Source organism: Pseudopodoces humilis, chromosome 7 (assembly GCF_049639895.1).
Source record: "Pseudopodoces humilis isolate 2021_Gansu_Grassland_sample_001 chromosome 7, ASM4963989v1, whole genome shotgun sequence".
In the NCBI taxonomy this organism is placed as follows: domain Eukaryota; kingdom Metazoa; phylum Chordata; class Aves; order Passeriformes; family Paridae; genus Pseudopodoces; species Pseudopodoces humilis.
In genome coordinates, this window is record NC_142206.1 from 24,284,878 (window position 1) to 24,312,338 (window position 27,461).

Sequence of the window (27,461 nt, forward strand, 5' to 3'; positions counted from 1 at the left end):
TGGTGAGGTCAGCAGGATCAAACACTATATGACACCTGTTCCTCCCACCTCCAGGCATCTGTTCTGTCTGTCCCTTCCTGTCCTTCCAGTAGCTTGATCTCCATAGGATCCCACTGACTGCCCCAACTATAATGCACCAGTCCATTTTGCCCTCTCTGATGGAGGCAGCAACTTGTTCTGTCCCACATTCACTGACAGGCCCCTGACCCTCCTGTTTCCTGGAGGAAAACAAGTATGAGCCTGGGACTGTCCCAGACCTGTTGGTACACACAGGAAAATGCAGTGTTGCTTACATAAAAGTTTTATTGGAAATTCTTTGAATACTTGAAGTACACTGGAGACTTTCCAAAACAATACACTTGAGGAGCCTTCCCCTCCACCCAAAGTATCTGTAAATCAGCAGCTACATACTTAATGTCCTTAATATTGAGTTGAGCAGAGAGCTGCTAAAATAAACAGCCTTCATAACACAATCTGTGGCAGGCCACAGCAGCTAGATCTTTACTGAAGCAGAACATTTGTGCAGTGGCCAGGGAACTCGGAGCCTAGATGTAGCAATTGTGTGTTGAAATTGAGGGCTGTCCAGACTAGAGGCAGGTAAACTCAGCCCTGGAGAATCTTATTGCTATGACCATCCAGCTCAACACTAGCAGCTTAAATAGGCAATTTTCCAGCCTTTTGAAGAGAAGAAAATGTGCTACAGTGCCATTCTGCCTTATGAGCTGAGAGCTGTAGCCATGTTAGGAACTCCATCAATAAAGGAGCACAAGTACAAGCCCTGACCTCCTGGATGGGATTAACAAGAATGGCAGTGCTTCATGCCAGCTCCACAACTCGTCAGCAGAAGAGCACAGCAGGAGTGCTGGCTAGAGGAAGTTTAACCTCAATTTTTCTCTATTCATATGGTGTGAACCAGCACTTCACCTCATCTCTGCTGCTCTGCAGCCCAGAAAGTGTGACTTTTAAGTGACTAAAGGTGACAACCACCTGTCTATCAGCTACTTCCTACAAAGTGGTGGACCAACTTCCTGAAAACAGGTGAGAGGCAATTGATCCATTAATTCCTTGTGTTCCTGCACCCTTCTGCGACCCTTTCCACCTGTGAAACAAGGTGGCTCTTGGATGGGGATCAAGTATTTGTTACAGCCCATCTTACTAAAGCTGCGTTACAAACTTTCATCTTGGAAGCTTTCTTAAATGTTCGTGCATCTTACTTTGCATGGACAAAGCATTTTCCATGTGAGGCTGCTAAAAAGTTGAATTGGTTGAGTAAAATAAAAAGGTTCTGGTGGGTAACTTTCCTTCAATGAAACTCTTACCTGGAGTTTTAGAACTTAAAAGGCCTCCCACCAAACACATCTCTCAACAAAAAAATCTCATGAAGTTCAAAGCATTGCATTGCTCTGGCCTTACAGTAAGATCTGTTCTGAATTTGGCTCCATGCTCCAGCAGTGACACAGAAATAGTGTTCCAGAGTGGAGTTTGGGCTCCCCCATCAGCTGCAGGCAATCTCTTCCAACTATGAATGCAGCTAAGCTGAAGAAGCTGCCACATTGCACCACCTAGAAGGCTGGTTACACAGCCATTCTGAGGAAATGAAGATGATTTCTCAGTACTCGAGCAACACAGCTCCACTTAAGGGGAAAAAAAAATGGTTTTGGACAGTAAGGGGTCGTGCAGTTGCTCACTCTAGTTACACAGGGGAGGAGGAGAGAGAACCATAAGAAAACCCACCTTATCCAAGTTTCTGTTTAGTATCACTGTTTCTCCTCCCACCCTTACATGAGGCAGAAGACTTACAACAGCCAAATTGCCCACAGAGCAATGCCAGCCAGTCACAATGTCTATGGCCGGATTCTTACAAAAATAAAATTTCAGCTACTCAAAAAGCCCGCTGATTAAAAAGTACCATAAGCTTCCCAAAAAAGTGTGCTTCTTTAAAGAAGCTGCTTTCTGAATGGCCAAAGAACACTACAAATTCATCCATGCCTTTCAGAAAACAGCTTTTTACGAAGTCCCTGCCACTGATGTGTGCATTTCATTGTATCAGTGAGCCCTGACTGGATGCAATGGACACAGAGTCCCCAAAACAGAGTATAATATTAATCAAATCTGTTTCAGAAAATAAATATTTTGGATATTTTCCTGCAAAGAGAGACCAATCTCACTGGCCAGGATTCCATGGCACACTTGCTCTCTGCAGTGATCAGAACAGAATGACCTGCACTATAACATGAAAACAGAACATCTTTTAAATATAGGTTTCTTTAAAAGCAATAAATATTTTTTAATTCTTAAGATCATCTATTAACCATAAAGCAGGAAGGCTTGCAAGGATTAGAGGAAAAAAATCTTGGACTAAGACTCCTAGTTACATAACCCTAAAGAAATAGGATTCCTAGTATTTACAGTTATGTTTTAGAAGCAGAGGCTATGAATTCAGCATCATCACAGCTGCTAAATGCAGGCTTGCCAATAGTCAACACTGTTAAAACTCAGCATGGCCGAGTGTCAGTACACTCGGGAAGGAAGTGTGGAAAGCACTCCTGTAGTTTCACTCCTGCTTATCAGCCACCTAACAGAGTGCCTTGCACAAAATCACTGTGTAGAGACCAAATTCCTTAGAAGCAGGAAAACAAAGGTAACTTATACTATGCAGGTCCCAAAGCTGACATCTCTCTCTGGGGTCCAAGCATGCAGTCTGAAGTCAGGATGAAATGCCCAGTTCTGTGGAATGGATATCCTAGACTTCAAGCAGCCGAATTTGCTGAACTCACAGACCCTGGAAATAAACCAAAGCTTTCTATGCTCTAACAGGATCAGAGACTGTAGGAAAAAGTCTGTTAGCAAGAAGCTCTACCTAGGGAATTTACACCATAGGACTCTTGGAGGAAGCATATGGCAACTTTCCACAAAGCCCCTCCATACAGAACACAGACTGAGGAGAAAATAAGTTTCCATACATTGGAGTTTGACTTCCTGTATCCCTACCGAAGTCTTAAAACTGACTGTGAGCAGGAAAAGCAGTCCTGAACTATGTGGTGGAAAAGTTGAGGAGAATCAGCAGACGAGCCGTATCTGTCATTGAAGAGAGAAAAGAAAGCTCACTTGATGGAAGGAACTAGTCAATGTGAACAAAACGCAGAGCAGGAGCGAAAGAGATATTTGTTGATGTCATCTCCAGGATGCTTGAGGAAGAAGAATTGCTGCAGCAGAACTGGGAAACAGCTTCACTGCAAGGTTTCCACAAAAGCATCAAATTCTTTAACATTTTTCTCATGGACTGCCAGCTTCTCTGGTAACGAGTCCTGGAAGGGTAAGGAAAAGTGAGGATCAGGGCTCAATCACAGCAGACAGAAGGAAATTTTAAACACACTAGGCAAAAACCATCTGTTTCTGAGTCATGCAATCCCTAACCAATACTCTAGGCTCACCTTTCTACGTGCACAAAACCAGGAGCCCTCTGGCAGCATCCAGCAAATGACCCTGAGAAGGGCACTCTGCCCAGAGTCTGTTTGTTCTGCAGGAACAGGAGGTGCACTGGGGCCTCACCTTGTGCAATCCTCAGCAGCTGCAGCACAATAACCGACTCACATCACTGCCTTCATCAAATTACTTGCTGCTTTCAGACTCTGGTTTTCATTTTTCTCCACAATATGCCAGAGAGCCTAATAGAGCACTCACTCAGACATAACTTTTACCAGCTACACCAGAACTCCAACTTTGCTCAGGCTGCAAAGTCAGGCCTGGTTTGCCACCAAGTGAGACATCCCAGAGGCAGGATTAATTAGGGGGGTTTCAATGACAAGCAGAGCAAGCATGCTGCAGCAGCCTTCAGTTTCAAGACAAACACCAGTTTCAGAGGCTCAGGTGTGCCACAAACAAATCTGGATTTATTTGGAATATATTAGTGATAGACTCCCTTTGGGCAGGATCTTTCTTCTAAAAAGTATAGGAAAAACATGGGGCTTGTTAGAGTGGGTCCAGAGCAGGGCCACAAAAATGATCAGAGTGCTGAAGCACCTCTCCTGTTAAGACAGGCTGAGAGACTTAGGGTCATTCAGCCTGGAGATGAGAAGGCTCTGAGGAGATCTTATTGTGGTTTTTCAGTACTAAAAGGAGACAGACCTTTAAGAAAAATGGGAACAGATTTTTTAGCAGGGGTTGTTGTGATAGGACAAGGGGCAACGGTTTTAAATTGAAAGAGAGCAGATTCACACTAGATAAAAGAAATTTTTTTATAAAGCTGGTGAAAAACTGTAACAGGCTGCCCAGAGAAGTGGCGGATGCCCCATCCATGGAAATCATGAAGGCCAGGTTAGATGGGCTGAGCAATATGATTTACTTGGAAGATGTCCCTGCTCATTGCAGAGGGGTTGGACTAGATGACCTTGAAAGGTTCCTTCCAACCCAAACTATTCTACAATTCTATGAAGATAATTTTTTCAAACTTAGAATAGGGAGAGCATTTTAAAGTACATATGATTCCCACAAACAGAAATTTCGGGGTTCCGTACCAAATCCTCTGCCATGGACTGTGCTCCAATGTCAATGGAGAGGCTGCTGAGTTGAGGGGGGTTCTGAAATTCACGGTAAAATGTCCCCAGGTCCATTGGAAGAATGTCATCTTTTGAAAATGCTGGTTTCTAGAATCACAGACACTGCTGTTAATTCCCGAAGACATTTGCTTCCTTTTTGTTATAAACTCAGGTAAAGTCATTACCTGCTATCAGTATACGTCTTGGCATTACAACTGTTGCTGCAATAATGCATATTAAATAACTGAAGAACAGGCAATATCACTTGAGCAGCTGGAAGAGAACATTTATTTGGAATCTGGCTCCTCTAGTTGCTAAGAAAGAGGATGCCAAGCCCAGATTTTAGTAGAGAACTGAAATGGTATTTAATTTGTAATTTGATTCCTGGTACCAGTGTTTTTGCAGTTCTGGGACTGTCATGCCCTAGTGTGGTACTGTGAATGATGTGTCTCTTCCACTCCCACCGAAAACTACTCTGACATCATTTGCCATTGCACCAGCACGTGAAGCCCACCTAAGGTGCAGGTGTGGTGTAAGAGCTCTGATGAGGGCACTTACAAAGTCGATCATAACAAAGTCATCATGGGTGTTCCCTGTGCTGCTGCCACTGGAGCCCTCCGAGTGTAAGCTGCCTTGTAGAGGAGATTCCGTTTCTGGGGATTCAGGAGGATTGACCTGCCCAAGAAATCAAAGACAGTGAGTACTGATCTTACAGTCACGTCTGTCTGTGTACTTTGGCAGTGTGGGGGCAGTTAGGAGGCTGGACAATGAACATTAACTAGAGCAGGGGTAGCAAATACATGCTGTTATTTGTACGTTTAGAGAGCCCAAGATTCAACACAGGAGACTTCTTGAAACCAAACAAATCTGAACAACTAGTTATTTTCTCCAAAACCAAAGTGTATTCAAGGCATGGATGTTTGGATAAGGGACGCTGAGAAGGCACATATACCTCTGGAAGAGTCTTACCATGGGGTCGTTATCTTCCAGCTCAACATTCTTGGGAGCAAACATGGCAAAAGGAATGTCTAAGTTGGCCATGGTCACCTGAGGAGATTTAGCAAACAGAATTTCACTAAGATGCTCTGCTTACCTGGCACAGAAAAGGATACTGAACGTCTTTGTCAGGCCAGCTAAGAACAGCCCAGTATCCTGTCAGCAGTTACACAGGAGGCTGACACCCTCACTTAAAAGGCATGAAATCCAGAGATGATACTCAGTTGACATAATGCAGATACATACCTTGAGATAGGATTGCTACTATATGTATCTTGTATAATGTAGGCAAAGAGTTAATGAACTGCTACAAATTGAAACAATTCTCCTTCCTTCATACAAAAGGCCTAGAACTGCAGCCCTAGGAACTAAGCTGATCCCTAAGCTGCCCTTGCTGAACTAAAATGCTTGCTTCTAGTGATGAACTAGTCTACTGCACGTTCCTTCAAGAAAGGGAAGCTTGCTACCAGCTTTCCTAGTTTATGGACCTGTGGTAGTGGCAGATCATTGTGAGATCCAAGAGTATCAAGTCTTCTATTCCCAAATAGGGTGTTGGCAAAGTGGAGCAAATTCAATGGCTGTCACATCCCAAAAGGATTTTATGAAAAACAAAATTCGCCTTGGCAAAACCTTGTAGGGAAAGGCAGCAGGCAGAAATATGCACTCTCAGTCTCTGAGGTTGCTGTGGTATTGGGGTGCTTTTTGCTTCTCTGTGTATGAACAGGTGGGAAAAGAAGCGTACTGTGGTGCTCTTTGAGAAGATCTACTGCTCCTTACCTGGTTAATGGGTTTGTTGACAAAAGCTCCCACCTTCCGGATAAAGATGGTCTCCAAAAGGTCATGTGGGGAGCCACACTTTCCTTCACTGCTGTTGGATACTGTTTCTGTGTCCTCACTGGGGGAGGAAAATAAATAATTAGCATCTCCTGACACAAACAGGATAGATAAATAACATTCTTTATGAGACTCCTTCATTTTTCTTGGTTTACTCCTACTATTGGAAGAAGGACAACAGAAATCTGTCCTTGTACCATACCTTCCTCCTCAGTCAGGAGCACAAAAGGAAAATGGACAGTTGTGGAATCAGATTTTTGTTTAAAGCTGGACAAAAACTATTTAGTTGTTTCAGTAAAGTTGCTGAAATAGACTTTTCTTCTGGGAAATGGACTTTTAACTTGTGTGTGTTCACAGAAATTCCTGTTCATCACTACTATTTTTTCAGTAACACAATAGTCACAGATCTCCATGGTGAGGTGAGGGCAAGAACCACAATTATACCTGTCGCTCAGTTTACAAATGCAGCAGTCTGGTACATCACAACAGCCACTCCCAGTATGATTAATTCACTCCATGGTTATTAGGTACTTCCATGACCTATTTGTTTTGGTTTTTTTCCTACCACAGGTACTCAGAACTTTAAAACAAAAAAATTGTTTTGTCCCATGGAAAGGGAATTACCTAGATAGTATACCCAGGAAAGTGCTGGTGCAACTGAGTTTTCATTTCCCCACTGCAAAATCTCTGTGACTCACAACTATGTGATCCCAAGAGAGATTTCTCAAGGGAAAAAAAAATATGGTGATCAAAAAACCAGAAGGATTTGATTAGCTGTGAGGGAGTTGATTTAGGACAGTTTGAGGTTTCATTGTTTCCTTTTAAATAACTTTGTGCCTAAAGTTTCTTACTAAAATGGTGAACAGATTTATGGTTAACTACAACTGGCTTTGGTAACAACACACTAAAATCTCTAGAGAATTTGAGATTTATTTGTGAATTTACTGCATCTTGTTTTACAATCAGCAAAACCAGCAGAAAGATTGAAAAAATTATAAAATTGATAATAAAGTTGACATAGAAGAAGATACAATACATAGAAGAAGGATATTACATGGACTAGGATGCTTAAAACGATGGGAAAGATCATTGTTTGGAGAAAGGCTGAAAAAGCCCCATCAGGGAAAGCTGTAAGGTGATTTGAGGGATGGAAAGACAACAGTTACGCTACAAACAACAGATAAAAAGGGGGAAACAAAAAGTTTTATCTTAATAAGCTTATAAATGGGTTAGCAGAAGTGGTGGATCATCTAAAACCAATCTACCTGCTAGAAGGAGTAGCTGCTGAGTAATGGACTCCATCCAGTGGGGTGCACATCCTCTCTTGATCAGCTTGAGTGGCATGTGCTGGCTGGCTAGGAACTGGGGGAACTCCCCCTTCTTTGCCTGGACCAATCAACTGAGATAGGAATAGTCAAGTTAAGAGATCTCAAAATCAAACCAACACCACAGTGCAATACAAAGTAGATTCCATCACTACTGGGCATAAATTGTGGGGGTTTTAGCATATGACTGGGCTCTAGTCCCTGTAACCCTCAGAGACATGTCTTGTAGGAGTGGGTTATCACAATGCAAACTCATTTTTACTGCTTTTCTACACTACTCCTCTCCACTTCAGGCCTATTTTACACTGCAGAGTTCCCTGGCTGTAAGTACTCTGCTTCATGAGGAGGAATGGAGGAAAAAAACCATATATCCTCTTGCTACAAGCCCAAGGCTCCCTACAGCTTCAAGAGAAGGGGAAGTGGAGAGGGAGGTGCTGATCTCTTCTCCCTGGGATCCAGTGATAGAATGCATGGGAGTGGTTTGAAGCTGCACCAGGGGAAGCTAAGACTGAGCATTAAAAAGCATCTTTTTGCAGAGAGGGTGGTCAAAAACTAGAACAGTATTGTCTTCCTAGAGAGGTGGTCAATGCCCCAAGCTGTCAGTTTTTAAGAGACATTTGGACAATTGCCTTAATACCAGGCTTTAACTTGGCCAGACAGTTGGATTAGATGCTCCCTAGAGGACCATTCCAACTGAAATTATTTTATTTTACTAACATTTTGTGTCAGCAAAACTGGTGCAGCACCAATATCACAAGCAGAAAAAGACTTCTGTCAATGTGGCTTATTTGTCTGATGAACCAATATAACTACATCAATATGAACTGAACTATGTCTAACCTACACAACTATGCTTGCACAGCTGCAGGGGCAGCAGCTCTGTAAGACAGGCAATATTTGGAGTCAGTGACAAACTGGTGCAGGCAAACAGGTCTGCTGCCTGCTCTCTTGGTGTAGTTTTTCCACATGACTCCATACCCCAGTAAAGTCAGGGATGCTGAGAAGCCAATTCCCAACTCCTGCGGAAGTTGTGCTTTCTCTGTATTTACTTTACATTTTTTCCATTCCCGACAGACAGGACACCAATGCATGCACTAGTTTCAATGCCTCTCTTGGGTGTACAAGTGACACTAATGGCTGCAGTACCAGCCATGCCGGTTTTACTCTCTACAAGTACCTGGTGAGGGTGTGCAGCATTCAAGCCACCAGCAAAGAGTACAGGATACCCCATGTCAGCTGATCCAACTCCCAGGGCAGCAGGCTGATAGGAAAGACGAGAGCTGGAAAGCTAAGAAAGAAGAGAAAAAAACAAGGGCAAAGGGAGAGGAGAGAGGAAAGGGAAGGGGAATGCCCCACAGCCTGAATAATCACCATTCACTGAAGAAGGAACAGGAAAAGTTGGAGGCACAGCATTTCAGGCTGGCAGAAGGATGCTACGTTTTCACTGGAATCAATAATGTAGGTTATTGTTCTAAAAAATTCTTACTGCTATGAGGACTACTTGACAATAGTCCAGGGCACTAAGTCTGAGCCTTGAGAGGAAAACAAGATTGGCTTCCTACACATGTAGGAGTAGGCTGTGCAAGGTATGACTGACATCCTGTCTCAGGGAAGCTCTGCTCTACAGGCCTCTTTCAAATACTGGTGTAGTAGGTTGACACTGGCCAGATGCATGACTGCCATTGCAAACTTACTAAAGAGCTAATATTTAATCTTTTTTCATCCCAAAAACTTCATTATCAAATGTCTGAACCTACTCCCATTGCAAATTAAAACAGCTGATCTTCCAGACCTGTTCAAATAGCTTCAGTGGAAGAATACATGGTACCATAAATGTGCCAGGTAAAGAGAACTGGGAAGCTAACCCATGTGAGATTGCTTTAGGAATTAAGTGTTGTAAGCAGTGAAACCCAGCAGAAATCCCTTATACATCCCAGGCAGAAATCTACCCAGTCAGTTTAAATAAAACTTTCCTGTTCTGACTTGCCTAACTTCAAGAGGAACATTTCTTCAAGAGCTAAGTGTGAGCTCCAGCAGCACCAAAGCTGATGTCCTTTACAGGGATCAAAATGAGGATACAGGGATCAAAATGAGGAACAGCACTTTCATTCAAATGAGGCTAGTTAAGCTGAGTAGAGGTCTGATGACTGTACAGGCTCTAGGGACATTGGCTGTTAACAGAAAACACTGAGAATTGTGCCTTTCTACTTGTGCCTTTCACTAACAATCCTTGACAGCTGTTGTGTTTTTAGGGGTGCTTGTCCTGTCTTTGGGAGACCTTCCTCTGCAAAGGCATTTAAGAAGCCAGTCTCAGTAAAGTGCTCATTGTGGGTCCACCAGTCTTTCCCATGCACAACAAACATCTGTATTTTCTTGTATTTGTTTTGTCATGCCAGAACTTGTATTCTGGCCATGTAGAGCATATTCTATTGACAACTCACTTGATGTGAAAAGGCCAGTCCCATCACTGGGACCTTCAAGGTGTCCGTCACCACAGGAGGAGGGGTCTGAAAATGTGCCTTTGTGACAGTAAAAACACACTGTTCACAGACACAGACAAACAGAGGAAACAAGGAAAAGAGAGAGTGGGGGGGAGAGAGAGAGAGACAGAGAGAGAGAGAGAAGAGAGAAGGACTTCAGAGAGGAATTATGAAGAGTTGGATGAACTGAATGCTAGTGAAGAGGTTTTGGCTGCAGCAGCCACACCTACACAGAGAGCAGAAGTCTCAATATTGCCAGAAGGACATTCATTTTGTAAAGAACTGACTGTTTTTCAATCAGAGTGAACAACTGAACACAGGTAATATTTTAGATTCCAGTGTACCATGACAGAAAGTAACTGCCAGAGACTCTGTTCCACAGTTAATTATAATTGGTACCAGCCAATTAGCAAAGAGAAGGCTGAGCAGTTGCCAGAAAAAGTAAAATACTTTTTTTTTTTAATTTAAAAATTACTTGTATTTCAGCACTCTCCATCCATCTGTACTCCCTATCCTCCAGCTTTCTGAGGAATCCTATCTTGGCAGTTCTGTGCTGCACCCTTAGAATAAAGGGGACCTGGACTACAGTGCAATTCAAACACACTGATGTGAAGCAGGAACTCCATCAACAGGAGCAAAACACAGAAGTAAAGTCTCTCAGAGGGCGCTAATGCAAAAAAGGGCAATCCAAACCTGGTTCAGTCCCATACCTCCTCCCATTAATTTTCCTACCAATGGTTTTCACTTTGAGGAAAGCTTCAGCTTCATTTCTGGTATTACTCATGACCAGACTCTCCTGAATTTTGGGCTACTTCATAACACACATACACAGACATGCAAGTTCACAGAGAAGGGAACAACTATTTCCTTGTATCACACAGGTTAAGCCTTTACTGAGAAGGCAGGTAGAGATTCACACAATTTGCTCACAAAATCACAGTTCCTAGTTTTTTCCTAGTCTTTAACCTGGACAGAACATATAGAAAGCTGGAGAAAAAGGTTAACTTCTTCTTTCCCTTTTAATTTGAAGTCCACTCTGCCAAGACAGCCTTACAATTCTAACTGTGGTAACAAAGACTGGCAGTTGCTTTACAAATAAGAGCACAGCATATGGCAACTATGAGCCACAGAAAAAGCAAGAAAATAGGCTCATACTTAATGTAAATCCTCAAGGTTCAAGTGGTTTCATAAAGCTTTTCCCCCTCAATGACAGTAAAGCTTCATGACCCCTGGGGAAATGTCAACTTCAATGTAGTTACATACACTACTACTGCTAAGTAACACTGGCACAGGCAAGCCAGTGGAAATTTCCTTATGAAATCTTTTGTATTCACCCCACTTTAGGAAAACACAGGACACAATTCAGCCACAAACTCATTTCCTGAACTGTATATTGAAGAATAAGAAAAGCTTTATTCAATGAGACTTACTGTGAGTGGTGGCTAATTAGTTCAACATTGCCTAATGCCTGGTCACCTGAAATCACTTAGGCACAAAAATGCTTCCTAAAGAGAAGCTCATTTCTAGCTCATTCATACAGCAGAATACATTCTGCTAAACCAGGCATATTAATTCCTCTGAACCAGCAGAAAGGCCCGTAGCAAATTCTTTCAGTCTGTAACAGCATTCCACCTATACTTCATTCTATGTTTTCACATTGACAGTGAAAGAGATTTAGAGTCTTTAGATAGTCTTTAAAGGCCAGTAGAGTCATCTGCTTTGCTGGACAACAAGGCCAGGCAATCCTGAATATTTAAAGTGACAGATCAACTGCAACTCTGGCCAAGTCTTCAAAATACAGAACCGTGGAGTCAGATACATAAGACAGTAAAAGAACTTCAGAGTTTCTGGGTATTTATATTCAAAAGGAAACCATTGTCTATTTATTTTAAAATTTAAACTTAAATGAAATTTACATGGGCAATTTTTTTGCCAATACTTACTCCTGCTGCCCCAACTAATTTTAGATGGTCCAACAAATACAGCTTTTTTTTCTTTTTTATGTCTTTCTCCAGCATTTCCCTGGTGTTTCAGTGGGGTTTTTTTCAATGTCAGTCTGTTACTTAGGCTGCCTGACATCAATGTCTTGGTTTCTTCCTCTTGCAGCATTGGTATGTAAATATGTAAGTACACTGCTATCCTCTTCAAGCACACCTCAACCCAGCTACAGGAGTAGGCTCTTTTAATCCTTCTCAGTAATTCAGTCTTTCTAGGCCCCTGGAATTTTGTTGAAATTAGTATCTAATTTCAGTAGATTTTACTCAAGAGTGTAATGACATAAATAACCCACACATTAAATTTTAAGTAGCAGCAGGAGGCTTTCTGTTTGCACAGTAGCTGATGTAGGAATAGAAAACCATTCTTACAGTAATTGTTCTATCTAGAAGTAAAAAGAGCCTGGTTTCTCTTACCTGAGATGGAGGAGAGGTGGAAAAAGATGTGGTACACACTTCTTGGGAATCCTCTACAGAGGGGTACACTGCACCATTGTCCTCACCAGCTCTAAAGCAGCAAGAAAAGACGAGTTTTCCAACCAAAAATATTCCGTAAAACAAATAGTAAAACACAATGGGACAAACACTTCAGGGAGGTTGAGAGTATTTGGGTGTAGTTGAAAGGAGAATTATGAACGGCTCTCATCTACTTGCCCAGAACTGAGGAAAGCAAAGTGGGAAAATGTCAGTTTTCCTCTGGTGTTTGTCTTCTACACCACATAAAATAACAGAGGTGCTTCTAACTAACACTTTTGTTATACCAGCTAGTGCAACTGGCTTTGGTGTTTACACAACCATTGTCAATCACCACCACTGGTCCCAGTTTGAATGCCCTCACATTCATTTCAGAGAAGACAAACCTCTCATCTCCAAAGAGAAATTAAACTGATCTTTCCCCAGTGGAAATATGCAGGGATGCATGCATCTAGACATGTAGTTCTGCATCAGGATTAACCATTACACTTTCAAATTCCTGAAGGCAGCCAAGATTAAACATCCTTTGTGTTCAAGTGCTTCTGTGAAGAATTTGGGAAAATACTGGGGGCTTGCTGCACTCAGTCATCTCAATGTGAGAAGAAAAATGTCACCCTTCATCACATCTTAAACTATGCCAATATGACTGATACTACTTCTCCAGTGTCCCTTCCCATGCTGTCAACAAATAGTGGAAAAGGCTCTGTATTTGGGCATAATGGATGCCTTTACCATGGCCCATGACTTCAACTCAGTATTTCCTCACCTGTAATTGCAGGGATGCATGGGTGAAGAGCTGGGATAGGGACGGTCCACAAAGTGATCAATTATAATCCCCATGATAGGAGGGGTCCTCTCAAACTGCCTGCAAGGCAACAAGCAATGGTGTTATTGGCTTATTCTCTCTACTCTTCCCAATTCATGGTGCCCTCACAGAAAGCCTTTGTGCCTATTAATGGGACCAGAACATCTTTACAATTTAGTCCTGTGACTCCAGACATGCATCAAAAATTTGGAGTTCTAGAGCCTGGCTCAGGGCTACCCAAATACTCCCCTTGCTGCAAGGCTTAAGCGTGAGAGAGAGTGTTCATCATCAAAGAGAACCTCAGCAGGAAAGGATAAGCAGAAGGGAAAGATTTGGGGGCTCAGAATATGAGGGGGTTAACAGTAAATTATTGTAAAACAGTTTTTGGCATCATCACATTTTCTCACCTGGTTGACATGAAAGCAAGGTTGATTCTGTAGGCACAAGACAAAGTGATGGTGCCCACTGGGGTACCCACTGTCCCAACACGGACTGTCTGAAAACCTGTAAAGTTAAGGAATAATTATCAGTTTCACTGATTATTTATATGCTGTACTTTTTTTATTCTGAGGTTACACTATCTTATTTCAGTAGTGTTTCCATTATCTCTTGCAATCTGAACTCCAAAAAAAACACATATAACCCATAATAAAACAGCAGCACTAGGTTGCCTTGCTGGTAGGCTTCACCTGCAAGGCTTCTGATGTTGCTTCCTGGCTCCTTGGTCTAAAATATTGTTCTGAATAGAACACTACTTGTTCCTCAGTAGATCATGATCTCCTTTACCAGTCCTACACCTTATCAACATCATTTCATATTCTTATTTCAGTTCTGTATCACTAGAGTCAAAATGGCAATCACCCAAGACTTTGTCCAAGTACCACCATTATACTTAATCACCTTGTGGCACAAGGCTGCACTGGCAGATGCAGACAAAAAGCGTATGTAAGCCTCAGACTAATTTTCCTTACGGTACTTGGGAATAGCAACCAAAAGGTAGTCAAAATGAAACATAGTTCTGCTCTTGTTTATGTGTTGTCTAACCATACCTTCTCCCAAGCCACTCAACTGGACTTCACCAAAATATATCCTGAAGGAAAAGGGAAAAGAAAAGTGGTTAGATCCAGTTGGGACATAATGCTATACATATATATCTCCTTATTCCTTATTTAATTTTGGTATTTGAAAGCCTGGAACTCTTTTCCTCTTCAGGAAAAAAGAGCCCAAAATAAATGGCTGGAATGCCTATCTCAAAAAACCTTACAGCTGCTTCAGAAGAAGAACAGGTCATGTAAAAAGAAGGAGAAAGAGAAAACGGTAGTCCAATCAGAAATTTCTCTTTAAGTTTTTTAAGCCTCTGTGGTTAAGTCTACAGTTCAGAGCAAAAATGTGAAGTGATACAAACTTCACAGAGAGGTCTAAAAGCTGATGCTCATCACATAACTTAAAAGATTAACTGTGCTGTAAAGAGACCTGCTCTTAAGTACATGCCTAGTCAGCAATGGAGGCAAAAATGAGAAAATGGCTGGAATTTCTTTTTGAGTTTTCAACTGTGCAAATGATAACAAACCTGAGATTGACAATCATATAATTTAGCTATGCAAACATGTCAAAGCCTTTTCTCAAAGCCAAAAACAGGGTCTGGAAGATAACTATGGTCCACAAGCCAGTCAGATTCACAGGCTAAACAGAGTTGAACCCCAGTATTTGAATGAGTAAACTGCAAGAACTACAGGAAGTGGAGGATGCATCTTTAAAATGGAGTAATAGGAGAGAGTCTGAATCCATGCTGCAAAAGTACACATTGCAGCTATGTGCAATGTTTAGAGGCATTTATGAAACACAGGCCAGACAACAGACAATTGGATGCTAGTATGCAATTTAACCAGGGATTGCATGTGGAATTTTTTTTTTTACTCTTTCTGACATGGTAGGCAAACACTTCACAGCCTGTGCTTAGCTTTTCTTTCCATGGCTCAAGTGAAGGCTATAAGGTGATACACAGACCAAAGTTTTCTTCTGTCACTGATCAGTAGTAGTTCTATGCAAACAATTTGATTTTATTATTACTTATCCATTTTTAACTACATTTGCAGCTACACTGCAAGTCTAGAGTCTCTGCTGTTTACATTTCAAATGGGAAAATTCTGCTTTACCTGTACAATATTACATATTCATGGCCTTGTTTCCTTGAGAGTCTGTAGGCTGGAGTTACTCTGGTTATAGCAAGCAAAGACTTCAGCAGTAGAGACAGCCTGTTGTATACAGTGTATGAAACTTTGATTTCTTTGTCACACCTAAAGAACACAAAGGAAAAAAAAATTAGTCTTTTGCCCACAGCTAAGTTTCCTGGGTTTGGGGCTCTTGTTTATTTTGGTTTGCACTTGCTTTTATTTTATTTTAAATAAAAATTAGTCAGGGGCAGTTGTTTAATTTTATTGCCAAAATGATAAACCAGTGTGGTTACCTGTACTTACCAACCAGCTAAGAGTCCCACTTCAACCTAGTCACCTGCTGTAGAATAAATTGCTGAAAAATGCCATGCAGCCTTCTACTAAACAGAGACATCTTTTCAATATTAAAAACATTTGTTATTACTGAGACTGTGAATTCTTGTATCTAAGGAAACCTACTAGTTGTGATGAAAGGACGAAGAAGGAATTAAATTACTAGTTTACTTTCTTGACACTGGTGTTAAAACAGTTTGACTGCTGCTCTAGACAAAGGGGGGAGTTCCCTCTGAAGTGCCTCTGGCCACACAGCCAGTATGTGCTCATTGAGCACCATGGATTAACCACATGTACATCTCATCAGCTAAAAACTACAAACACGAAGAATGCATGAAGAATGCACTTACTTTTCATTCATTTCTAGACACCAAATTTCCAGCTCCATGGAGTCCCCCTGGATCAGAGAAAAGGTGGCAAACAAAGTCTCATTTCAGAACACAGACCTTTTCAAATCTCATTAGTTATCAGCAATGGCTACACCTCTCAGTGGTTTGTCTCCTGGCTCCCACTTTCTTGTGATGCAATGATAGAAAAAGGTGCACTGGAAGTGTACCTGCACAATTATGTCACCTGAGGGAAGACCTTCCTCAGAATGCCTAAGTTCTTCATGGTCTAAGAAATTAGTTTCTTAAAATTTAAGAATTCATGAATTTAATTTTCTTAAAATTAGTTTCTTTAAAAATTTAGATTTTGCTCTCTGTCATTTGTGTGTTTGGCCTCAGACTTTTGCAGTGAATTGCTTCTGTTAAACAATACATTTCTTTTCCTCAGCTTATCACCTAACGTAATAACAGTTAGATATTCTCACATTGTCTTGGAATGAAGGGCAGGAGTTCTGGTAGTTGACTTAAGATTCAGGCTAAAAAGCCCACAAACAAAAAAAAAGAGGGTATCTGTCTTGACTCAGTTCTCACCTCTGACGTTTTGAGAGAAATCTCCACGCACATAGACCGTCCAACAGCGGGCAGCTGTCCTGCCAGGGCTTTCTTTGCTTCATGAGTAACCTCTGGTATATCTTTGATTGCCAAATTGAACTGCAGAATCAAAGAGATGGTTCCATTTTTTTATTTCTTTGAAAAACTGCTTGATGGTACATTTCAGACAGGCTCACAGACCCATATATAACATAGCAGGTCAGTGTCCACTGAAATATTTATGAAACAGAAAATTTCCAGCTGGGTTCAAGCTTTTCATATTTACAAAGATTCCCTTGACTGCTAATTCAAATGTTTTTCTTGATCCTGCTCTAAAAAATATGCTGCTTTTCCCTCAGTTCAGTCATGTCTTCACCCACAGAGTATCTTGAGTCTTTTCAATTTTAATAAACCCCATTACTAAAAAGTCCTCATTTGCAGAGTAGCAAACTTCTGACAGGTAAGAACTCATCACCCCATCCCCAAGCCAATCTTGGAGATGTGCCTTAGCTGGCAGGAGTTAATCTCTCAATGAGAGATCATTTCTCTTACCCCTCATCAGCATGTAAGAGTCCAGAGTGATTTGCTGCACGTGAGCAACAACCACCAACCCTCCCCCCAATATCACCAATGAACATAACTAAATATAGTACCTGTTCTATGCATAATTATTATTGTCTGCACAAGACTGCAATAATCACGTGGTGTTCTCAGCACAGACACAGAGTTGTGGAGTTGCTTTAAAAAATATGACCTTACCCAGTCAGAACCTGTTGGGGAGGATGATGAGCGGGTACAGATTTTCTCTCCAAGTCGGGCCTGGACAATTACTTGTACTGTCTGGAACAGAAAGAAAAGTTTTGGGCTCAGCACAGCCCTCAGTTCAGAGCCTGAGCTACACAAGCTCCAAGTGAAAGAAATGAAAGGGCTGACCAGGATGTAGAGAAGTAGAGTTTGCTACCCTGATCTTCAGTTCTAATCAATTTCAATTATTACATTTAACAGGCAAGTGTATTTCAGAAAGAAAATTATTTTAGGATGACCTTTCTCTGTAACAACATTAAGAGACTAAGTCAATTTTGCAATCAGAATTCACAGTTTTCAGTAGAAAATTAGAAGAATTTACAAAAATATCCCAAACCTGGACAACTAAACTAAAGCCAAATTAATCTGTACATTTATACCAAAGCCATTGTCAGATTATCTACTTGCACCTATGCCTGAAGTGAGGCCAAATTTTATAATTACACACCAACAATATTCAAAAGATTATTCTGGTGGTGTTGTTTTTGAATGCAATATAAAAATTTAGATAGGCTGAAAGAGTGGAGTCCAGCAGAATAAACTACCCAACAGCTGGGTGGTTAGACATGCTGCTAGAAACCCAAAGCTGACAGAGGTGTAAAGTGCCTACAACTGATTCTAAAGCAGCATGCTTCTGGAGGATGGAAGATGATTTGAGGGTAGAAAAAAAGGGGAAAAGATGCTTTTCTAGTTGCTCTCAGGAATCTCCTAAATTGGACATCAGCTTTTCTTCCTTTGTTCTTCAGCAAAACGAAACAAAACAAAAAAACAACAAACCCAAACCTCAATCTTGTTACTCTAACCACAAGTACATTGTTTGTTTTTTGGATTTTTTAAACAAGGAAGAAGAGGCATTTGTCCAAAGGAAAACATATTACCTTTAAAGCAAAAAATTTGATGAACTTGTCCAGGTCCTTCCTGTCCTGAGAACTGAGATCAGTGTCCATTGCATATGGCAATCTGAAATATAGCAGAGGTCTAGGAATTAAGTCTTCCTCCAACTTTCTGTTTAGATTTCAAAATATTTTTGCCATTAGAGGCCACCTCAAAAGAAATGATAAGCACCAAAGCAAAAGAAATGATAAGCACCAAACCTGTCAAATCCAAACACGCTAAAAACTTTGGGATGTGAGTGGGAGGTATAAATGTGCATTGATAGTTTATCTGGTCAGTGCAAAGATCAAAAAAAAATTTAAAAACAAAGAAGGCTCACAAATAAAACTCAGTACCAGTTCTGCAATTTCGCTAGCTTAATTAAAAAAGCAAAACAAAACAAAAAAAAAACTTGGAACACCCCAACACCACTGACTGGATTCTATGCCAAGCTAACCATCAGACATGGAGGTCTCTACTTCAAAAATAATCTATCTTCAGCTATCAGAACTGGTTAAAACCAAGCCAAATTGTTCTCTTGGGCCTGAATTTCTTAGAACAGTATTTCAGCAGAAATGTGTAAAATAAACCATTGCTGGATCAGGCTACACTGCTTCTTTACTTTCAACAAATAGTACTTTCAGTAAAACTATACAGCTACAAAATTTACCTACAACCAACTGGAAAAACACATCTTTGTCAAGAAATAGACCAAAATCCTCTGTTCACTTCTCTTGAAATCTCTGATAATAAATACCTAGCTTTCACATTGACACTGCCTTGTTTTTCAAAATACAATTGTTTCTAGGAACACAATGAACTTGCACGGCATCTGAAGCAGGGCAGGGCAAGGCAATAATCCTATTTCTGCCACCATCATGTCACATGGCCTGGGATAAATCCCAATTCATCTGTCTCTCAGTTTCTTCACACGTAAGTTAATAATCATATAGAGACCACTGGGGGAATAATGCCTTAATTAGCAATATTCATTATAGTTTTTGCTTATAAGCTTCAAAGTATTAATTCACCCTGAACCCCTGTTGCAGTTTTGAGACAGCTAATCAGCCTGAAGCAGCTTGTCAAACATCCCATATTTATGGAACATGCTGCTCCTCACAGGAACACTGAGGTCAGGGAGGATGAGTAGCTGCTGTGCACAACGTTACTCAGTGTTCAATCGTTAAGCAAAGACTGAACTTACAGCAGAGTATGTTATTTATGCAAATTAAAGCTTGCAGGGCAAAAGGGCCAATAGCCCTTCTAGTTCACACAGAAAATACAGAATCTTTAATGACCACGCACATGCAGTACTTCTATTTAAAATATCACATTTAATGACAGTAGAGGCATAATGCTTTAGGAGCATCAGTCAAAAAGGGCTGCAAAATAAGACTGTTGCAATTTACAGAGCATTTTATAGAGAACAGTGCTGCTTTCTGAATGACTCTATAAAAAGAAAGCTGGATATATAATATACAATAATTGAAAGTTCCTAGGCTACATTCATACCATATCTCCTTAAGCTGTACTGTTCTCATTACAAATTATAATTTAAATTGAGAACAACACAAGCGATTCAACGTCAAATGCATTATCAAATTATCTTTTGGCTATTTTAACCTCCTTATTAAAACTGTTATGCCTTCTTTCCCTGCATTTACCTCCACTAGAAGATTACAGACCCTTTCCACTGTGGGGGGTGCAAAAGGAAGTCAGCATTTAAATTTTTAGTCAGTATTTGATTACTGCTTGATGCAGTAATCAAAATTTTTAAAAAATAACCCTTTAGTACTGGCATGTACCACTACAGAAGTACCATAACCCCAAACAAACAAAACCCCAGGCAAGAACAACCTGTTATTATTCTTTTGACCTAATTAAATACAGCACTGTAAGAGTTCAAGATATCTGAGATCTTTGACAAACCTGACTGATATATGGCAGTAAAATACTGCATTAAAAAAAAACTTTTTTCTTAGCTTAAATACTAAAAAAAAAAAAAAAAAAATTATACTGGCTTTTAATGTGAAAAGTGACATGTGACCCCTGCAGAAAGATGCAAGGAAGTATATATCCTTATATTGTGGGAGAGCTGTCAAATAAAGCACCCACAAATGTGTGCCTTTTGAGGCTGGAAAAAAGTTCTGATATCAACTATTTCAAGATGCCTGGGAACTAATGGAAGCTACTCTCAAGTTAGCTGCCACAGCTGACCTGAACAGGAAGGAAATTCTTTAAACTTAGTTCCACCAAACTCAATCAGCTTCTCAGGTCCTGTGGGTTGCAATGCCAGCACGGCACCTTTTTAAGTGCTACTGCACAGACCTATGCTTAACTCAAGGAAAACACTGGCTCATTTTACACTGAGTAACAATTAGAAGGAAATAACCTTTGGTCTAGACTAGAAAAATACAGATGACTGATTTCCACTCAACCAGGTAATCCCTTAAGTAAACTGATATATTCGCCAGTACATGATGCAAAATCATTTTGTCCGTATGGCTTTTTGCTTTGTCTCCCCCTTCCTGCAACACCCATTTTTATACTATTGCTTTTATTTATATGCCTTTGTCTTCACTTTACTGTGAACAGAGACATCAGAAACAAGATGTTCAAAGGAGAACTGCTGCATGTGGCTCTCTTGACTAAATCCTTATTCCTTCTCCCAAGGCTGAGGCAGATTTTATCCAACAGTTTAACTTCTAAGCGTGTGCCTTCTACGCTCTACTGCTATTTATACCCTCCTTCTCTGAGAAGGACACATCAGCATAAGGTGATGGCGCTGTTTGCATGACGCAAGGAACTGCAAGAGCCCTCCCCTTAAAGCCTCGGCAGAGCCCAGAGGAACTACAGCGACTGGCACGCCGTGCTCCGAGCCGGGCTCCGCGCTGCCAGCCCGAGCGGGCACCTGTAACCCGGCACACAACAGGTGCACGGCAACTCCCGGGATCACCGGCAGCACCTACGTGTTCCATACACGGGAATCGAGCGAGTACATCTCTCCGACATCCCCACAAACAGGAAAGGGGCAGAAGCACCTGACACATACCAGGCATTATTACTGCTGCTGGGGAAAGCATATATAGGCTGCTTCCATCATCTCCTGTATTTCTCTCTGAGCCACGGCTGCTACAACTTACAGTTATCTTGCTTTCTCTTCAACCAGACATTCATCGATGCAAAATAATTATTCTTAGTTCTTATAGTTCTTATCCCAGAGTGAAATTGAAAAGAGGGAAAAAACCAGAGTGGGTGTAGCTGTAAGGAAAGGGCTGTGAATAGTTCTCATCTCAAATGTTTGTTCTAAGTTACCTGGCTGTATCCCTTGCCCATACCACTCTGCCACAACTTCTTTTTTAATACAGGACCCAAATCCAATCTCCAAGGGTGTCATATGAGAAGCTCAGAAAAGCCTCGTTGAATCATGCAGCAAACAGGAAGCACATGGAGGTTTTTGAAGCTTTTAAGAGTGCCTAGAACACATTCTCCCTTCAATGAAGAAGAAGCTTCATTGCAAGCAGGTATTTTGAGCACACTAATAAGCAACTATAAGATTGTCATAAACACAGTGCTCTGTTTCAAGACTGGGCCTACAAGTCAAACAACAGTATCCTACAATTACTTAAAATTAATCTCCATTTTACCTTCTTAGTAGATTAGTCAGAAACCTAGAGAGAAGTAGCAAACAGTTCTAAGGTGTGACACTCTCATTCTTTAAAGTTTATGGATTTTTTTTTTCAAGAGAAGATTAAATTCTAACAGTAAAACTGTTTCACATAATATAAACATTCTGATGTAATAATCAAAGGCTCTGTAGTTCACTATATGCTCAGGCTTCAACTGATAAAGAGGTAATTTTTCCTCCTGATCAGGCAACAGATTCACTTTATAACCAGCTCCACTGCCAGCTCCACTGACTTAGAAACAAAATTAATTCCTGTTGACCAGCAGTTACATTCTGTACTTCCCTAAGGTCTAAAAATGGTATCAGTTCAAAGGTCCATCCTCTCAATTTGTTTGTCAAGCCAAAGTATACAGACTAAACCAGAATCTGCTTCTACATACCCTATACTATAACCACCAACATAATTACCACCTCTCAACTATTGTATGAACACATGTGCAGAAATGTTAAGATTATACAATACCATTTAAGCAAAATAAAGTGATCCTGTATGATCCTTCTGGACATCTACAGACAGCCTGGTTCATCTGAAAGACTTATTTCTTGTCACAAGAAGGAAAGGTCCTCCAGGTCAGGCCACTCCTGCAATAATTTGGAGATGCTCTAAACTTTATTTGGACAGCCAACTAATTTTCAGCTACAACAGTAATTTGCCATGTTTTTCCCTCTTGGTATGTGCCTAGTCACACTGCTTTTGGGATTTGTAAGTAGGCAGTTTGTAGGCTTAGTCCAAACAGTCCCTTTTCTACATGTTCACTGACATGGAAGGTGTCTCTGCTCCCACTGAATCCACGGCAATGACTCTGACTGTGCCCTAAGAGCCACACCTCCAACAGTAAAGACAGATATGACCACCTGTAAATCTCTGCTCTTTCCCAGCATAGTGCAAGCTCGCATGTTACAGGAAGTCTATACAATGGAGCGTGGGGTCTCACAATGTACTATTTCCAAACAGGCTCCGAAGTATTTTGATTTTAAATGACCACTTGCTGAGATTACAACGGGCCACATCTTTCCCAGGCCCCACTGACAGCCACCAAGTCGTTAGGAAAACGAATGGCAGCCGACACGCGGAACCGACCCCTGCGAGCAGCGAAGCAAAGAAAAACAGAGACACCAAGCCGTAGCCAAAGGCATAGACCCACGTCGCGGCCCCCTCCCCTCGAAGGCCTCCCGCAGGCTCGGGGAGCTCCAGCCCTGCCCTGCGGGGCCCGCGGTACCTGCGCGGGGCCGGCAGTGCTGGCGGCGCGGCGGCTCATCCCGCGCGGGGCCCGCTCCGCCGCCGCGCCCCGCCGCCTCCCCCGCGCCCCGACCGGGCCGGGGGAGACCCCCCCGGCCCCGGGACCGCGGTCGCCGCCTCCAAGCCTCGAAGCCGCCCCGGGGCTCCGGCCGGCGCCCCTCCTCCTCCTCGTTCCCGGTCCGGGGGTCTCGTCGCGAGTGTCAGTGCCGGCGGGGGCGCGCGGCCGGCGGGGGGGGCCGGGCCGGGGCTGCCACTGCCCTCAAAGCCACGGGCTGGGCCGCGCCGCCGCCATCGCCGTCGCCATCGCCGCTGTTTGTTTTCATGCGCTGCGGGCGGGGGGGGGGGGGGGGGCGAAGGAAGGAAGGAGGAAGGGAGGAAAGAAAGGAGGTGCCTGAGTGTCCGCAGCGGCACTTTCCGCACGCAGCCGCCGCTCCCCGCCCGCGGGCGCGCAGAGCCCGCAGTCCGGCGGGGCAGGAGGTCACCGAGGCCGAGAAAAGCGGGGCAGCGCCCGACGCCGCTGCCGCCGGTAGCCCTTGCCTGTGGCGAATCTATCGCGGCGAATGTGGGGCCGGGCCGGCGGGGACCGCCTGGGAGCGGCCGCGGGGCCGGGAAGGGGTGGGACGACTCCGGTCGGGCGGCCCGTGGGGTCCGGGGCGCCCGGCAAGGGCAGCGCTCGCCGGGGCTGCCCGCGGTTCGTGTCTGCCGGGCCCGGCGGCGGTGACTGCGGACGACTCCAGCTCCCTCTCCGCCACGGGAAGTAAATTCCTGTCAGAGCCAGGCAGAGTTGTCGGCTCCGCGGTGAGCCCACCTGGCTGCTAGTGTATTTAAAAGCAGAAAAAGAAAAGTAAAAAAGGTTTGCTGGATGATCAGACTAAAAGGAAAACGATAACGGAGTCTGAAAAGCTCACCAGTAAGAACTGTTCTGAGTATCCTCTTTTGTTTTATGCGGGAGAAGCCTCTGGGAAAGCCCGCAGGGACTCCCCTGGCCGTCAGCCATGGCCGTACCTATCGCGGTTCTCGACTGCGACCTCTTGCTCTATGGCCGCGGACACAGGACTTTGGATCGCTTCAAGCTGGAGGATGTCACTGATGAGTATCTAGTATCCACGTACGGCTTTCCCCGGCAGTTCATTTGCTACCTAGTAGATCTCCTGGGAGCCACTCTCTCACGCCCTACACAGCGGTCCAGAGCCATCAGTCCTGAGACGCAGATACTTGCTGCGTTGGGTTTCTATACCTCTGGCTCCTTCCAGACTCGCATGGGGGATGCTATTGGCATTAGCCAAGCCTCGATGAGCCGCTGTGTTGCCAACGTAACCGAGGCACTGGTGGAAAGAGCCTCGCAGTTCATTCACTTTCCTAAAGATGAAGCTTCTGTTCAGACCCTGAAGGAGGACTTTTATGGGCTGGCAGGAATGCCGGGAGTGCTGGGGGTGGTTGACTGCACCCACGTGGCAATCAAAGCACCAAACGCTGAGGACTTGTCCTATGTGAACCGAAAGGGTCTCCATTCCCTGAACTGCCTCATGGTGTGTGATTCCAGAGGAGTCCTCCTTAGTGCTGAAACGCACTGGCCAGGGAGCCTGCCGGACTGCACGGTGTTGGAGCAGGCTGCCCTCACAAGCCAGTTTGAAACTGAGCTACATAAAGATGGCTGGCTGCTTGGTAAGTCAATTTTTCATCCTTGTTTTCAGCAGAAAGTCTATCATATATTGTCTCCTTACTGAGTGAGAACCTCTGGGCACAAGTGATATGTTTACTTTCGGTTGCATTCCTGCAAATTGATTTGAGATTTATGATTAGGTTTGGACAACCCTTATCTTGGAATCTTAGAACAGTAACTTCTAATCTGTGTTTTATACAGTCTGATTATTGTATGTATTAATCCTCATTCATTCTGTTAATAGCTTTCTTTCAGTATTCTACACCTTTCCATGCTAAATTATGCAATTTTTAATTCTAGGTACTGTGCTAGTCCTACTGTTTCCCCCTGTTTTATGCAGTAGATTAATTCTCTTAAAACTCTTCTGTGGAAAATCTTTCAGGATTTTCTTGTGTAAAACTGAATGCCTTTACTTTGCCACATTCATAAACCAGAGTTACTTCTTCCGTACCTTCTCTTTTAGCCACAGGAAGAATTTATTCTGTATCTGCTGTACCAGAAAACCAGTCTGAAATCTGTGGCTAACTGTAGGTGTGTAACCTGTCCTGCTCCTTTCCGCTGCTAACAGGTGACAGCTCCTTCTTGCTCCGGACATGGTTGATGACCCCTCTGCACATCCCCGAGACGCCTGCAGAGTACCGCTACAACATGGCCCATTCCGCCACTCACAACGTCATTGAGCGCACGTTCAGAACCATCCGGTCGCGGTTCCGCTGCCTCGATGGCTCCAAAGGCACCCTGCAGTATTCTCCAGAGAAGTCCAGCCACATCATTCTGGCCTGCTGCGTGCTTCATAACATCTCCCTGCAACATGGACTGGACGTGTGGTCTGCACCAGCCACAGGGCACATGGAACAATCGGAAGAAGAATATGAGCAAATGGAATCGGTGGACTCAGAAGCCTGTCGTGTCCGTCAGGAACTTTTACTTACTCATTTCAGCTAATGTTGTGACAGAGAGAAGGCTTCTAACAGTTCATCTGAAAAGTTATCTGGAGCAAAAATGCCCCTTCCTCTTCTTTTAGCCTGTAGAGACTTAAGGAGATGTGAGATGAGAAGAAATTTATTCTCTTCATTTCAGGCAAATTTCTGAACTTCTCTCAATCTCTCCAGAGATTCAATTTAATTGGTACATTTTTGTTGTCATGATGCTTAGAGACACCCCTTTCACTTGACTTAGAGAACAATGACTAATGTGACAACAGTGGGAAAATTAGGGGAATTGTCTTCTGTAGTGATGGAAAATCTGTCAACCTTATGCTGTTTTACAAAGCAACGATTCTTTTCCACTGTGTAACTCAAAGCATGATTGATTTTTTAAACAGTATTTTGCACAAATTAAATTTCCACATGAGCTCCTTTCTACTATGAATTCGTGAGCAGCAAAGCAAACATTTACATTTTTGTTTGTAGATATAAAGTCTTGATCAACATTATTTTGCCGTTTTGCACATCACAAACCCCAGTGATTTATCTGAAAGCTGGCAGCTGTGTCCTGGGAGGGGTCTGGCATTTTGCTGGGCACACACTAGTGCTTGCACATATCTAGAAGGGTTGAACATTCCTTCTTTCCCAAACAGGCTGGAGAAGATGTTGTGCTGTGGTGACTGTGTCAGGTGCTTAACAGATATCAGGAAATAGGCTAGTGGAGCTGAGGCTGGTTTTCTCCTGCAGTGGGAAACTGGTCATCTTGTTGGCTGCTGTAAAAGAAACACCAAGGACTGACTGGGTCACAGAAATCAAACCAATTGCAAAAGTTCTCCATTTAGATCAAAGCAGAGGTGTGGAAAGGCTGCTCTAGCACTGCTGGCAGTCTGCTTCTTCAGTGGAACAGGATGACTGATGCACGCAGTTGTTGCTGGCACCAGGCTGGGCAGTTTCCTGGAAATGTTCTCTTTCTAAAAGGCACAAGTGTTTCCAAGAATCTCATGACAGCAGTCTAAGAAATTTTGTTTCTTAGGTTTTATTTTTTACTGGGCAGTAAATGTAACAAAAGTGGTAGGGAATGCAGCAAACGACAAAACTAACTACTTAAAGCAGCAGTGCAACTGCCTGACATTGTGGGTCTGTCCTTTCCGAGGAAGTGAGCCTGGATCATGCCCCACATTTGATGAATACAAGCGTATGGGACACGTTTTGCAGTGCAGGGTGGAGATGCAGGGTTAGATACACTCTGCCAGGTTTGCAGTGGCAGTAAACACTTAGTAGCTCACAGAAAACCAAGCATGCTTGATGACATGTAAACAAGATGTTTTCAGAAGCCTCAATGAGAGCTGTAAAATGTTATATACAAAGATCTCAGATGTAATTCCGTTTTCTTTACA

At 42.7% G+C, this 27,461-nt stretch overlaps 2 protein-coding genes across 17 annotated transcripts; one reads left to right on the forward strand and one right to left on the reverse strand.

The window, feature by feature from the left end:
• Positions 1-283: 283 nt before the first annotated feature.
• On the reverse strand, positions 284-24,593 carry ATG13 (autophagy related 13). 16 transcript variants are annotated; one of them, XM_014251945.2, is made up of 19 exons: positions 24,481-24,593; positions 18,553-18,634; positions 17,630-17,710; positions 16,871-16,990; positions 16,304-16,350; positions 15,603-15,743; positions 14,496-14,536; positions 13,854-13,950; positions 13,408-13,506; positions 12,585-12,675; positions 10,135-10,233; positions 8,871-8,981; positions 7,634-7,767; positions 6,312-6,429; positions 5,508-5,585; positions 5,097-5,213; positions 4,518-4,646; positions 3,435-3,571; positions 284-3,308 (listed from the first exon to the last, which is right to left on the reverse strand). In XM_014251945.2, exons 2-19 carry the CDS (start codon positions 18,619-18,621, stop codon positions 3,122-3,124), a joined length of 1,896 nt encoding a protein of 631 aa, XP_014107420.1. In that variant the 5' UTR covers positions 18,622-18,634; positions 24,481-24,593; the 3' UTR covers positions 284-3,121. The 16 variants fall into 16 exon arrangements, with proteins under 16 accessions (XP_014107420.1, XP_014107421.1, XP_014107417.1 ...); XM_014251946.2 differs by having other exon boundaries at positions 8,871-8,954; positions 24,384-24,522; XM_014251942.2 differs by having other exon boundaries at positions 24,384-24,522.
• HARBI1 (harbinger transposase derived 1) lies at positions 24,471-26,502 on the forward strand. The gene is made up of 2 exons (XM_005522457.3): positions 24,471-25,140; positions 25,707-26,502. The coding sequence occupies exons 1-2, from the start codon at positions 24,471-24,473 to the stop codon at positions 26,081-26,083; spliced, it is 1,047 nt and encodes a 348-aa protein (XP_005522514.1). The 3' UTR covers positions 26,084-26,502.
• Positions 26,503-27,461: the final 959 nt, after the last annotated feature.

Bases quoted from the DNA above. Each gene is read 5' to 3' on its own strand.
- HARBI1 (XM_005522457.3), top strand. From the start codon at position 24,471: ATGGCCGTACCTATCGCGGTTCTCGACTGCGACCTCTTGCTCTATGGC. The intron at 25,141-25,706 runs GTAAGTCAATTT...CGCTGCTAACAG, and splicing joins TAAAGATGGCTGGCTGCTTG to GTGACAGCTCCTTCTTGCTC.
- ATG13 (XM_014251945.2), bottom strand. From the start codon at position 18,621: ATGGACACTGATCTCAGTTCTCAGGACAGGAAGGACCTGGACAAGTTC. The intron at 14,537-15,602 runs GTAAAGCAGAAT...CTTTTCCTTCAG, and splicing joins GAATATGTAATATTGTACAG to GATATATTTTGGTGAAGTCC. The intron at 5,214-5,507 runs GTAAGACTCTTC...TTTCTTGGGCAG, and splicing joins TGGAAGATAACGACCCCATG to GTCAATCCTCCTGAATCCCC.